The 13,558-nt window shown below is 47.0% G+C and overlaps 1 protein-coding gene across 3 annotated transcripts in view; it reads left to right on the forward strand.

Annotated features, from left to right (window-relative positions):
- The first annotated feature begins 744 nt into the window (after window positions 1-744).
- SMG7 (SMG7 nonsense mediated mRNA decay factor) overlaps window positions 745-13,558 on the forward strand; it is a 45,090-nt gene continuing 32,276 nt past the window's right edge. For 2 of the 3 annotated variants that reach the window (XM_048944864.1, XM_048944863.1), the window contains exon 1: window positions 766-872. In XM_048944864.1, coding sequence (XP_048800821.1) covers window positions 844-872 — 29 coding nt within the window. In that variant the 5' untranslated portion in view covers window positions 766-843. Of the gene's footprint in view, window positions 873-13,558 lie in introns of all 3 variants that reach the window. The other variant, XM_048944865.1, reaches the window with a different exon arrangement.

Consider the following 13,558-nt stretch of genomic DNA (forward strand, 5'->3'; position numbering starts at 1 on the left):
TGGGTTGGAGGGGAATTTAACAGACCATCCAGCCCCAACCCCTGCCGTGGGATTGGGTTGTCTGCTCGGCCTCGGGCACTGCAGAGATGGGGCACCCATGTATTGGGTTCCATATATGCACAAGTATTTGGATGTGACGAGGTGCCCGGGGCGGCAGCGCACGGCTTCCCGCCCAAAGCAGTCCCGTCAGGAGACGCCTCGCCCGCTCGTGAAGAGACGGGGATCCCGCAGGGCGCTCCGCCCAGCACCGAGGCCCTCCCGGGGGATCGAGGAGCCCCGGGGCGGCGTGCGGTACCACAGGGCCGGGTCGCGGCGCGGGGCGGGAGGCGCGGGAAGCTCGGCCGTGTGGGGGGGGCGGGAAGGCGCCGCGGTTGCCGTGGCGACGCCCGGCCGCCCCCCTAGGTTGCCATAGAGACGGGAGAGCCAATCGGCGGCCGCCGCTGCGGGTCGACGGGGGGGAAGGCGCGGGGGAAGGCTTTGCCGGTGGCGCCGCCGGAAGTGGCTGCGGGCCGGGCCCGGAAGCGCGGCCGGCGCGGCGGGAGGCTCTGGGCGGCGAGGGCCCGAGGACGGCGGAGCGGATCGGGCGCGGCCGGGCGGTGGCCCGAGGGCTGAGGCGGAGGTTCGCCGGGGCGGCCCGCGGGCGGCCGGAACGCAGAGCGGGGACGCGCGGCCCCTCCCTTCCTGCTCCTCCCCGCGGCGGCGGCGGCGGGCCCCGCACGGGAAGATGGCGGCGGCGGCCGGAGGCGGCGGCAGCAGCGGCAGCGGCGGCGGTGCGGGGGCGGCGGGCCGGGCCGGCCTGTGAGAGCCGCGGCGGGGCGGCACGCGGGCGGCGAGCGGCGGAGGATGAGCCTGCTGTGCGCACAGTACCTCCGGTGAGAGCCCCGGGGCCGGGGGGAGGGGGGGACCGAGGGGAGCGGGGCCGAGCGGAGGGAGCCGGGCTCGAGGAGAGGTCACCGTGTGTCTGCTGGGGACGCACCTCGTTGCTGCCCGCCGAGCTCCGGGGCGGCCTCGCCGCCGAGCGGCGGGGCCGGGGCTGAGGGACGGAGGGCTCCGGCCCTGGGGGCGGAACGCCGGCTGTGCCCGCGGGATGAGCGGGCTGTGAGTGAGCTTCCCTTGTGGGTGCGGAATGCTGCTGGTAGTTGATCGCTCCAGGAAGAAGCGCCGTGAAGCACATGGCCTGCTAGTGTCAGTGCCATACTAAATAACGCTTTGTCCATGCGGACCTGAGCCCCCCGTGCACCTCGAGGGAAAGATGTTTCTCCACCAAAAGGATGTGCTGGGTCTTTCTGCAAAGTTATGGCTTGGGCAAGTTTTCTAGAGTGAATTCCAGAAAACTTTTACATTTCCACCCTTCTGAAATGCTTGAGCTGCCTCCACTTACTGACTCTACCAACGTGCTTCTGTCCTCAACCTGTTTGGTGTGACTCCCTGGTGGTTCAGGCCTGTCTCAGCCTCACCTCCCCATTCCCGTCCCACCAAACAGAAGCAATTGATCTCTCTAGTAGCAAGTTTTTGCACCTTTTTCTTTTAACAGGCTTCCAGCCTATGCTTGGCTTCTTCCTTCTTTCCAGTCACCTTATGAACAAAAGCTCTAAAATGTCTATTATTAGCTCTCCTCTACTAGTTACTTAATTTCATATATATCTTAATAACACCCTAATTTCTTGCCTTTGCCCTCATGGCTGAGTCTATGTCTGCCCTAAGTCTCTGCTCCATCCACCTTCCTGTATCACCAGATATTTCTCAGTGCTCTGTGTCCTCCTCGTGGAGGTGGAGAACCTCATTGCCTGGCAGCATATAGGTAGCAGTCACCTTGTTCTGCTAACTGTTCCTTCAGCAGCATAACTCACCCTGTACTTTTTTTCCTGAGTGTTCTATGTTAGTAGAGTGCTTAATGCAACAGGACATGGATATATTACAAGTAGTGAATCGTCTCTTTGTCACCAAGGAGCTTATCTGCTTCATTTAAAAAAAAAAAAAGGGGGGGGGAGGGAGAGGGGCAGGCACCCCACAAAACTTTCCAAGTGCTTTCTAGCCAGTACTCTGCATGTTTTATCTCTGAAAAAGGTGTGTTTCAGTTCTGGGTAAGTTTGGGAGGTGGTTTCCTTAATTCTGCAAAATGTCTTTTCTATCCACAAAAGCAGTACTGTGTGTAGATTGAATTCTGATTTACATGGAGCTATTGAGAGTTGGTTTACAGCAACCCAGGCCATCAGGAGGATAGGGAATAGGGCCTCAGACTCTCATAGCTAGTTCTATTAGTGCTTTTCCTTACAGAGGAAGGCATTCTCCTTCATACTTAGCACTGCAAGCTTTATTTGTATGTAATAGCGAAGGGATATGTAGACCCAAGTGTAGCTGTACAAAAGGTAGGTTAACAAACCATTGTGCTGAATAAAGATGTGGGGCAATTAGTCTCTGCTGAGGGATGGAAAAGTTTTGGGGAAGATCTTTGTATTTGAAGTTCAGGTGTGAGAGAGCTGAATTTCTAAGGTGACCACATAATGGTTGAATAACTTGTGAAGTAATGACTCTGCAAGAATTGGGAGACACTGAAAGAATGAGCAGGGAAGAAAGGGATTTTCAGCCAGACTGCCTTAACTCCTCCACCACCGGTCTCTTGCTTTTTCTCTCTGTGTACTATGTGTATATACGGATGCATATATATATATAAATCATGTTTGAAAATATTGTCCTTAAAAGATCATACCCGGGAGTACAAGAGCTGGGAAACAGCTGAGACTGCTGCAGAAGTGTTGCAGAAAGAACAAAGCAGGTCAGACTCAACATCTCCAGTGTTTCTACAGTTGTGGGGAATCCTTTTTCTTTAAGTCATCTTTCTATACTGCGCAATAGTATTGGAGCTTTTCCTTTCCTATTCTTCGTATCCTTTTCAAGGTCACCTTTCAAGAGTGAGTACATGATTGCTTTCTCCCCCATCTCAGTTAAGTTCCCTGGGTACTCCTCTGGGGTTCTTTGTCTGAGTCACTTCACAAAGATCTGCACTGGATCTGGTCAGAGGAGTATAAATTTCAGGAAGTTCCACCAGGGATCTCAGAAGAGAGGCTCTGTTTGGGTTAATGTGTTCTGGGCCTGATGTGTCTGATCTGACTGAAAAATTTGGGCTGTTTCTTTTGTTCTACTTTGGGAATCTTAAAGTACATTCCTTAAATCAAACTGAGCTTGTAGGACAGTCTTACACGAAACATTTCATGTATCCTGCTAGGTACAAAGGCTCTGGTAAGCAAACTATCACTACAGATAGAATTTCTGTTGTAATGCCACCAAAAATGAGCGCTTCCTTTCTTTTCATAAGACAGAATTGAGCTGAAGATCATCTGGTTCACTTGTGTTTACTATGAGGACGTGGTCTTTGTTGCCAATTTTATAGACACTGTGTGGTTTTTATACGGTCAAAATGCAGTTACCTTGGATTTAAAAAGTGTGCTTGTTCGACTGAGATAAGGCCATCTCGATTGCATTTTACAAAGATATGAATTCCAGTTAATAGTTGAATGTGGCATTATTCTGGTGAATTGTGGCTTTTAGAGCAATGTAAACGTAACATAAAAAATGCCTGAATTACAGGGCTGGAACAAATGCTTAGAAATTCTGGTGCTGACAAACCAGTAGGTAGCTTCCTGATGTGTTATGATGAGGCCATAACCAACTTCATTAAAGGTTTGACTGCTTTAATAATTCAAATTGTGACTCTCTTCTCAAAGACTCATCAGTAGCTCCATTAACTTTTGCATCAGCTGTCTCTTCACGGTGGCTCCTTCGCTGTCTGCCAGTCCATGACGCACCTCTTGCAAAGTTTCTTCACTTTTAAATGAAGGAGGGCAGGAGCAGAGGTAATTTAATGCTGCAATCTTTGCTTGTGAGCATGTTCTGGTACCTACCCGTTCCTGATTAGGATGCTGTAGAATTGATGTTTGTCAGTGCCTGACAAGCATAAACAGTGCTACTTGAAGCTCAGAATAAACCCCATCAAAACAAGCACAGTCAGTTAGTTAACTATCTTGAGAGCACACGGAGGAAGAAGTGCACGTAATGTCAGTGTTAGCAGTCTAGCAATGTGTGACTGCAGTGTTCTGCCTGGAGTGCACAGTGCCCCTGGCACTGGAGGTGACCTCAGGGTGTCCCTGTCCAGCCTCCTGCTCCGGTATCACACCAGCTTGTTCAGCACTTCAGCCAGGTCTCGGCAGCCTCTAATGTCAGAAGCAGCCTTTGCTGTTCTGCTGCTTTACTGCCATTGTGGTAGAAAAAATCTCATTGCATTCAGTTGGGACCTCATGTATTTTAACTTGCACTGATATTCCTGCCACGTGCTGCAGCCAGGAGCCCCCAGAGCCCTGCTGCTGGATGAGCACTGTGGCCTGACTGCCCCGGGGTCTCACAGACCTCTCTGCTGTTGCTCTGCAGTCCTCAGTGATTTGTCTTCGTGTCCAATCGGTCTTGGAAAGTTTTCCCTGTGGCTTTTTAATGTTCTGCGATGATTAATGGTACTTTCATGCATTGTTTACTTTTGGATTTTAAACAGGGGAGAAGTAGCAGAGGGGTCAGAAAACTGCGTTGGCCTTTCAGAAGGCACCTTTTAGCACAGTGTTTTCTCTGGGGGAAGATAAAGGCAAAATTTCCCCCTCCTTTTTTTTTCCGGCTTGTTCTCTAAGCAAGCTGCTTCTAGTATTTGTAAGTAGAATTACCACCAATGTTTATTATGAGCAATGCTTTTCAAGGGAGAAGGTGGTGATTTAAAACGGCAAGTAATTTTGGTGGTGATTGCTGTTTGCTGCATATCTACAAACATTGTAGTGACCTACGAAGTAAAAAAGTTACAATAAAAAAGAGTGTAAAGCGATTTCCCCAGAGGGGATTTGGATTATTGAGCATCCTTCTGCCACCCAGGGGCAGCTTGTGTGAAGGTCACATCATCTGGTAGCTGTTCCCACTGTGTTTTGCCCGTGATCTGTAGAAACTTGAGTGAATGTCCTACTTGTCATTTGTCATTTCTCTTTCTCAAATGGTTTTGCCAGGGTTTATCTGCAGAGGGATGGACTCCCATGAGGACTTGAAGGCACAAGCAGTTCAGGACGTGGTGGGCCCATTTCTTCTGGAGTGGCTGGCAGGAGGGTGGCTGTGTGCTGCAGGTGTGGGGAGAGTGCTGAAACAATCAGAACTTGGCCTTTCTTCCTTCATGCCTGGTAGAAGTCCGGCATCTGGAGAACTGCTGACAGCAGGCTCCTCTCCTCCTTTCACCCTGTCCCCTCAGTACTGGTTTGATAGTGTGTGCTCTTTGGTGTCCAGTGGACTGCTTTTGTTTTGTGTTTTTACCTCTGGGTAGCTGTACGTGAGTAGCTTCTGCATCCTGTTGGTTATTACCACGCATGCTGGCAACAGGGGTGAGGTTGTGTGCAGCAGGAACGAGGTGCTAAGAGTAAGGGCAGGGTGGGACTGCAGCTTCTAATGATACCAGTGCTCATTCTCTTTAAGCAGTCACTGACCTATAGCCCTGGAAACTAATGCCCTGGTTCCTATGAAGTGTGAAGCACACATGCCCTGCCTGGCTGGTATCACTGTCACAAACAGCACCCCAGTTTTCTGTCCAGGTTGAGCAGCCTTACTTTTTGCTGCAGAACACAGCTTATCACAGATGCTGTTACTGCACTGTGCTGGAGATTACTTGCAAAGCAGTGTTCCAGTGACCTAGAAGTGCAAGTCAGTGTAAGTAAAGCTACAGCTGTATTTATTTATTCATTTTTGATTGCAGGGGTGATTCTTGCAGCAGTTGGTTCTTGTTCTAACCTGCATATTCATGCACGGTTTGATCTGTACTGGAAAGGAAAGGGTTGTGTTGTGGCAGTGAAGGCAGGTGATGCTTCCCTGAAGTGTTGGTGGGGCCGCTTGCTCTGCACAAAGCACTTTCAGCAGGCTGCCCTTTCCCTGAATACAGGCTTTCAGAGGCTTTTTGATGCTTTTCTTCATTCCAGTGCACGGTAAGAAGACGCACTTGCCCACTAATTTCTTGTTTGATGAATGCTTAGCTATTTTATGTGATGGAGGAGAGGTTTCTGTAGTGGAGCAGCTGGTTTTGCTGGATGAGGAGCACTGCTTTTTGGTCTTCATGGTAGCTGTGAAGATCTGCATGTGGGAGCAGACTCATACATAAGGAGTGGTGGAACAGCTGAGGAATATAGCTGTAGGTAAAGAGTGTATGTGAGAGGATGTCAGGTACTGTTTTCCTTGCTGTGAACTGGAGGCTTGTCTTCATCTCACTTGAAAGCCATAATGAGTCTTTCAGGCAAGAGGGAAACAGAAACACGGATCTATTTCCTTAAAACCATTAGTAGAACTGCGTAGTTTGGTCCTGTACTTTTAATGTATTACTAGGGAGGTCACAGGCTTTAACAGCACTTACTAAAATGTGTTTGTTACTCTGTGCTGGGAGGGCTGAGGGGAATGGCACCTGAACTGTTTGTTCATCTCCCTGCAGTGAGCAGGAGTGGAGGGCTAGCCGAGTGCCCGTAGGGTACAGGGGATGTGGGGCTGCCCCTTGGGCTGCAGTTTGTGCAGCAGGGAGGATTGGTGGTTTTTCTGTTTATGCCTCTTAAGTATTCAATCCATGGCTTCTTTATGTTAATGTGGCTTCTTTGCCTGCTTCTGCCTTTAGGTCCTGTTCCTAGGCTTGCTTGGGCACTGCTGCTCTTCCTTCTGTTCCCAGGAACAGTTCTGATCATAAGCTCAGGGACTTCCTAAACAACCAAATAAGGGGGAAATGGCTTAAGCAGTGTTTTGATACTGCGTATTCCAATTCCTCCAAGCTATATCTGCAGCTGCCTTTTCAGATCAATGTCATGCGGTGAGTTGAGATGGAATAAGAGCTTTTTGAGTAACGTTAGGCCTGCTTTCTTTTCTTTCTGTATTCCAGTAGGACTTTTCTTGGATTATTCACCCTGGCTTCTGTACCCAAGGGATTATTGTAAGAAACCAGAAAGCTGAGGATTTTCTTGGGATTGCTACACTGCCGTGGGCAACCTACTGAATTTCGCTGATGGGACTCAGATCAGAGATACCTTTGAGATACTTAGGAGTCCTGCTAGAGTTAATTGCCTCTTCTTCTTTTAGGGAAAAAAAAAAAAAAGTATGTTTCTGAAAATACTATGTCTCTAATACATCAACAGTCTAGTTCTCATATTTTAATTTCAGTGTTGTGGCAAGTATCTTCTGGTGCTCAGCCCTATTGAACACATCTTTGCTTCATCAAATATTGGTATGTGTAAGTTGGTTCAGTCTATTCAACCCTCCCCATCCCTGAAGTGTCTGTTTTGAGCAGTCTGGCCCCACTCATGATGTGGCTGCATTGTCTCAGAAGGCTGCTCTCTAGCTGTTAGAAAATGAGAAGCTCATTCTGAATTCCACTGAAACCTCTAAGGCTAATTCTGCCAAATGAACTTGGGGAAAATGTCTTGAATTTACAGAACTGTATGCAGAGAGGAGATTATTCATCTGGATACAACAAAACATACCTTTTGGCCATCGAGAGGCTTCCATCAAGACTCGCTTTGGTGTTTCTTATTGCCTTGATTTAATGAGGCCTTGACATCTGTTTCTGTCCAACCAGACTAGTGCTAAGGGCAGCCAGTTGCAGAGGCTCCCTGTGTTCTCGTGTAATTCACATGACAGTCTGATTTCCCTACAGCTGATGGTGAGGAGCAGAAGGGAATGGATGTGTATTGATTCAGCTGGGGAAAACCATCTTTAAGCCTTTTTTTTTTTCTTTCATAATTTGAGAAATTCTGCCTCTGTTTTGGGTTGCAGTGAAAGGCTCCTGGAATTTGCTTTGCCATGTCCCGTCTTGGTCTCCCTGTGAGTTGAGGAAAGCGTGTGGGTATTGCTGTGTGTCAGACAGCTGTGACCATGTGATGTTACCAATCTTTTTTTAAACCAGGGTTTCCTGTCACCAGCAAGGAACCTTTGACAGACTCCAGCTTTGGTTCCTTCTGCAGCTGGTGTTTTTGGCAGTGCTCTTGAGCATTTAAACTCCTAATTGGAGTGCACTTGAGCCATTGAGAGGGGTCTTCAGGGTACTTTCCAGACCAACCTTGTGATAACTAAAAATAGAAATGTCAACCTTGTCTATGAAGAGGGGGAGATGTCACCAAACTTCTTTTGGATATTGACTAGATGCTGCTGGTCTGAAGCACTGAAAGTACTTGTAAGTAGATGACAATGCAGTGACAGAACTCCTAAGGAGAAATCTTGATGCAGACAGCTGTTCCCCAGGAATAACAAACACAAAAAGCATGATCAAATCTGATTTGTGTGAATGGCAATAGGAATAGTCTCTAAAGAATTTTTCACACTTAAATACATATACACACACTTGTGTTTTGTTTCACATTGAACTATGCAAACTGTATGCTCTTTGAGCTTCAACATCCAGCTACAGCTGCTAGCAAAGCAGAGGAACTGTGATCCAGTATGGGTAAAAATGAGATTCAAGAAAGTCTGTTTTTCTGTGTGAGTTAATGATTATAAATGAAATGATTGTAAGATACTAGGTAAGTGTGTAATAAAAATCCTGAGGGTATTTTAGTTTGCCTTAACATCAATAAAAATTAAGGTGAACCTGTATGTAAGATCTCTAACTAGAAAAGAAGTGATGAGTGCCTAATACAGGTCGTAATACGTATTTGAATTAAGACAGAAGACCTTAATTTGGGAACATTGCTCATAGAGTACATTGGAACTCCTGATAGTTCTTCCACCCTGGGCTTTGGACAAAGGCAGTTGTGAGGAATTGCAGCTTTCTGTGTGTGCTGAAACACACGTCTTCCAGTTATTGATCTGAAAAACTGCAGCAGCCTCTGAAACTCGGAACTGTCTCCAAAGGTATCTTCAGTATTTTTCTCACTCGCTGCTTCTGTTTGGGAGCTACTGACCGTTCTGAGGGTTTCCATCCTAGGCTGCCAGGTGTGTGCTGAAAGTGTACTCAGTGTCCATAGGTAACATGACATTGTGTAGGGTCTAGAGGAGGCCACAAAGATGATTGGGGGCAGCAGCACCTTCCCTATGAAGACAGGCTGAGGGAGCTGGGCTTGTTCAGCCTGGAGAAGAGAAGGCTGCAGGGAGACCTCATTGTAGCCTTCAGTACCTCAAGGGAGCCTACAGACAGAGGGGAGTCAACTTGTTGAAAGGGTTGATAACTGCAGGACAAGGGGAAATGGTTTGAAGTTGAGGGAGGGAAGATTGAGGTTGGATGTCAGGGGAAGTTGTTTGCTGTGAGAGTGGTGAGGTGCTGGAACAGCTGCCCAGAGAGGCTGTGGATGCCCCGTCCATCCCTGGAGGTGTTGAAGGCCAGGTTGGATGGGGCCCTGGGCAGCCTGGGCTGGTATGAAATGTGGAGGTTGGTGGCCCTGCGTGTGGTAGGGGGTTGGAGATTCGTGATCCTCGAGGTCCCTTCCAACTCTGCCCCTTCTGTGACTCTGTGTATTTAGAGTTCTGAGATACTGTTTCAAAATCAGGTATGTCTGTACACTTTGCATTAAAGAAAGTTTTACAAAGTATGTGTTAGATAGTGTATAACTGTTTCTGCTAACTTCTGAAATAACTGAAGGACCGCAAAGGTAGAAGCTGCCATGTTGGATTCCTGCTTTTCAGCTGTGGCCCAGGGGAATCTTGTGTTTAAAGAAGAGCTCAGAGCCTTTAAGGATTTAGCTGCATATCTGTATGGATGAAAGCACTGTTGCACATATGGATTTCAGATTTTGAGATTAAAGCAGCATGATGCATGTTGGTTTCCACTCTTTGTTGTCAAATGCTGAAACACAGCACTAAAACTATTCTGTTTTCAAATTTGTTTTGGATGTGCTAGAATTATATACAAAACACTTGTACAACGACAAGGTCAAAGCTATTGTGGTTGCAGAGCGAAGTACCAGAGCTGAGGTGGTGTGTGAGGGAGGAGTTCCAGCCTTGGTGATCCTTAGTGTCAAGAATCCTTAATTACACATGTGGTTCTGAATGAAAGGTACTTCACCTTCTGGCATCCTTTCTGTTTGTTCTTCAGGCTGGATGTCTTATTTCAGGAACCTTTTCCTCAGCAGCTGCAGATGAAGTGAATGCAATGAGCAGGGCTGCTCTGTGTGAACTGCCCGAGGACAGAATCCTTTATAGCTCTGTATCTGAGGTATTGAGATGTAAATTTGAAATACAAAGATTTTTATAGAAACATTTAAATCCCCAAAAGCAGGATTAACCTTGGAGGTTATAAATTTGCTGAAAAGCTTGCTCCTAGCCAATTCATTAATTTTTAAAGCAGGAAAGGTGAGTTACTGGTTAACTGGCAGCAGCTGTGGGAGCACGGTGGCAGTATGGCTCGAAGGTGGTCTGGAGCTGTGGGCCCAGCTGGCCTTGCTGAGGGAGCTGTGTCACTTGGGTTGGGGACGCACCCCTTGGCTCTCCTTGGGACCCATTTGTGCTCAATTTGTGCCCCAAGCTGCATCCTTGTAGCAGGTCATCTGTTCTGCTTCGTTCTCAATCTAGTAAAATGCTATCAGATCTGAGCTGGTGAAGTTGTTTTCCCTCTCAGCTGAACACAGTGGTTATTATGTGAGCAAGGAACCTGCAGTTTTTGGTGGTGGGCTCTTGGCTTTTGCAATGGACAGCCCAGCTGGTTGGGGGGATGGATCTCAGATGTCTCAGTGTACAGAGCAGGGAGAGCTTAAGGTCGGACACACAGCTGTGGCTGCTGAATGGTGGCAGGTTTCTATGTGGAAAAGTTGTTCCATCTGCTGTGTGTTACTGAAACACACTGGGGAACTGCTGCTGGTGCTCCTGTAAAGTGTTGGCAGTGATGCACTTTTAGTACCCATTAATTTCATAAATGGCTGATAGAATTCTCCCTGATTGGTGTTCAGTCTTAATGCCATTTCTTAGCTTTCAGAGTGCTGTTTGCTTTTACCTCCAAGATAGAGGCTCAAAAATAATATCTGAGATGCAGCTTCCAATGAGAATAGTCTTCAGATGTAATATGAATGTGACTTGTCATAGCTTGTGTAAACCATGCCGTGTGCCTTCACACTGGCAATTGTCTTAATTCTCATTACAGGCTATTTTAAAACTTATACAGATATTGCATATTTGTGTGGATATGTTTTATTTCTACTATCACATAACTGTGAGTTAACAATATAAATGAGACTGAGCAAAAATTTGCTGTGTACGATTGTCGAATTGCTACAGTGAGTAACTTCCATGCCAATAGTTCTGCTTTAAGCCATACGTTTTTGGAGGTCTTGAGTGTGGGAGCATCAAACCCAGTGCTTGGAGAGTGCTTGCTCAGAGCAGTGAGTGCTGCAGTACCTGTTGTGGCCTGGCCTAATAGGATCGTAGGGATAATACAGTTGCTTCAGGGCAGTCACCCTCTGTATGAAGGGGGGAAAATTTCTGGTGACCTGCTGATCTTTGTGCTTTTCTTTCTTCTCCTCAGCCATAAGCAATATCTATATAGAGGTTAGTTTTCTCCTGTATGTCTCCAGTAGAACGATATTCCAGGCAGCTAATAGGTCCAGATGGGCAGTATGGTCAGTGTTTTAAAACTACTGATACAAAACTCAGCTGAGCTTAACAAGCACTAGTCTTAATGCTGCTTGCTTATTCTTTGAGGAGGGATGGAGGCTTTTCCTTCCCATGAAGATTAAATAGAAGAGCAAGCCCATATGGAGTTCCCTTAGAGTAGCATTTGCTTCGAGGAAACCTTTTTCAAATCTGAAGGCAAAGGAAGTTTTAAGAGACTTCCATGAAGCTGGAGAGGAAAAAATTGAGTCTGAATGATGCTGACTGAAGATACCTCGGCTATTATCCAGAGATGAGGACTGTCAGTTCTGATCATATTTGGGGAAAGAGCTGCTTTTGGCGGCTGCTTTTTGAAGGTAATTATTATGACTTGCTTCTAATAGAGCTAGACTAGGAGGAAGGGGGGGAGATGAAGAGGAAGAAGTAAAAAATAGTAAAACTCCAATTCTGTCCACTTTCTCACCCTGCCATCTGGCTGAGGTGGGAGCAGAAAGGTCATGGAGCAGGATTCCCTGTGGAGGGGCTTTGGATGCAGATGGTGCCCACCTTGCTTTCTGCTTGCAGAATTGCTGGTTTTCTTTTTCTTTGCTTTCAGAGTTGCACTGCTGCTGGATTAATTGACTGCATGGCTTTGATCTCCAGCTACAACCTCATAAAGCCACTGGTCAGAAAATCAGCTGCACCCTGACTTCAGAGGCAACAAGCTTTAAACTCATTAGCATGTGTAAAAATGACAGTAAGATGTTGGCTGATGGGGTTTTTCCAGGAAAATCATTGCTGAATGCACGAAGGCTGTGCATTCAGGGCAGAAGGTGTGTGGTGTGTTTGAGTGGATGACTCAGCCTGAAGATCTCTTGCTGGTCAGTGAGAGCTGACATCACCAAGACCTGCTGGTCCCACAGCAGGCAGCTCCAGCCCTTCTTTAAACTTGTGGATGCTTAAGTGGAGTGGCAACGCTGGCAAGTTTGGAACAGTAAAGATTTCATCAGTAAAAACAAAGCTGCTTTAAGAGAAGCCTTATATATTGCATGCATGAACAAGTAAAATTATACACATAAGAAACTTAAACTCCATAAAGCAGTCTCAAAAGATTGCTAATAAGGCTTTCTACTCTAGCAAGCGTTGTTGGCTACTCTTAGGAATGGGAAGTGCTTATTTCATATAAAACCATCAGCCGTGTTGTACAGTGACTTCTGCTCAGCACTGAATATGCGTGCTCTCCTGGTTGCAATGTTTAGGGGCTTCAGAGAAAGCCTTCTTCTCCCTACGCCTGCAGCAGAATGTTGTTTAAACAGTGCCTGTGGTGCCCATGTTTCCAGGTGCCTTCCCCTGGATAAGCTCAGGTATACTTCTGGAAAGCACAAATCTCAGGTACATTGCAGATTTTTGTTCAAGTTAACTTTTGTTTGGAGGAAAATCTAATAGTGGTTGCTGGGTGTTGCGTTGGCGTTCCTTCTGGGTGTGAGCATTTCCACCTATTGGAAGGTTAAGCATTTGGTAACAGCATGTTTTGAGGGTGTTGAGCGTACTTTGTTTAGTTTCCTATCATAGAAAATTGACCTTTTCTACCCCAAATGAATAATTTCCTCCGCTTATTTTCCGACTCTTTTAGAAGGAGGAGAGCTTTCTGGCAGCGCCCACATCTGGACAGCTCTAGGCAGCCCTGTCCTTCAGTGAAGCTTCCACATGGGTTGTGCATCTCTGCTCAGGTTTGAAAGGCTGTGGGCAGCTTGCTGCTGAGCAATTTCTGCCCCTGCCTCTGGGGAGGGGAAGCGCAGGAGTATGAATTCATCCTGGGAGTGAAACTACACAGATCATTCAACACAGTTTTGAGTGGTAGAGCATTCACAGAATGAGCAATTGGGTTCACATTGCTCTTACGTACCCAGCTACCCGTTTTAGTGTTGAAAATCATCAATTCCTTGTCAGCGTGTGGCTGGGATTTGATAAAGGAACTGAAATAGCTGCTGGTGTTTTGAGA

This window comes from Lagopus muta, chromosome 5 (assembly GCF_023343835.1).
Source record: "Lagopus muta isolate bLagMut1 chromosome 5, bLagMut1 primary, whole genome shotgun sequence".
In the NCBI taxonomy this organism is placed as follows: Eukaryota; Metazoa; Chordata; class Aves; order Galliformes; family Phasianidae; genus Lagopus; species Lagopus muta.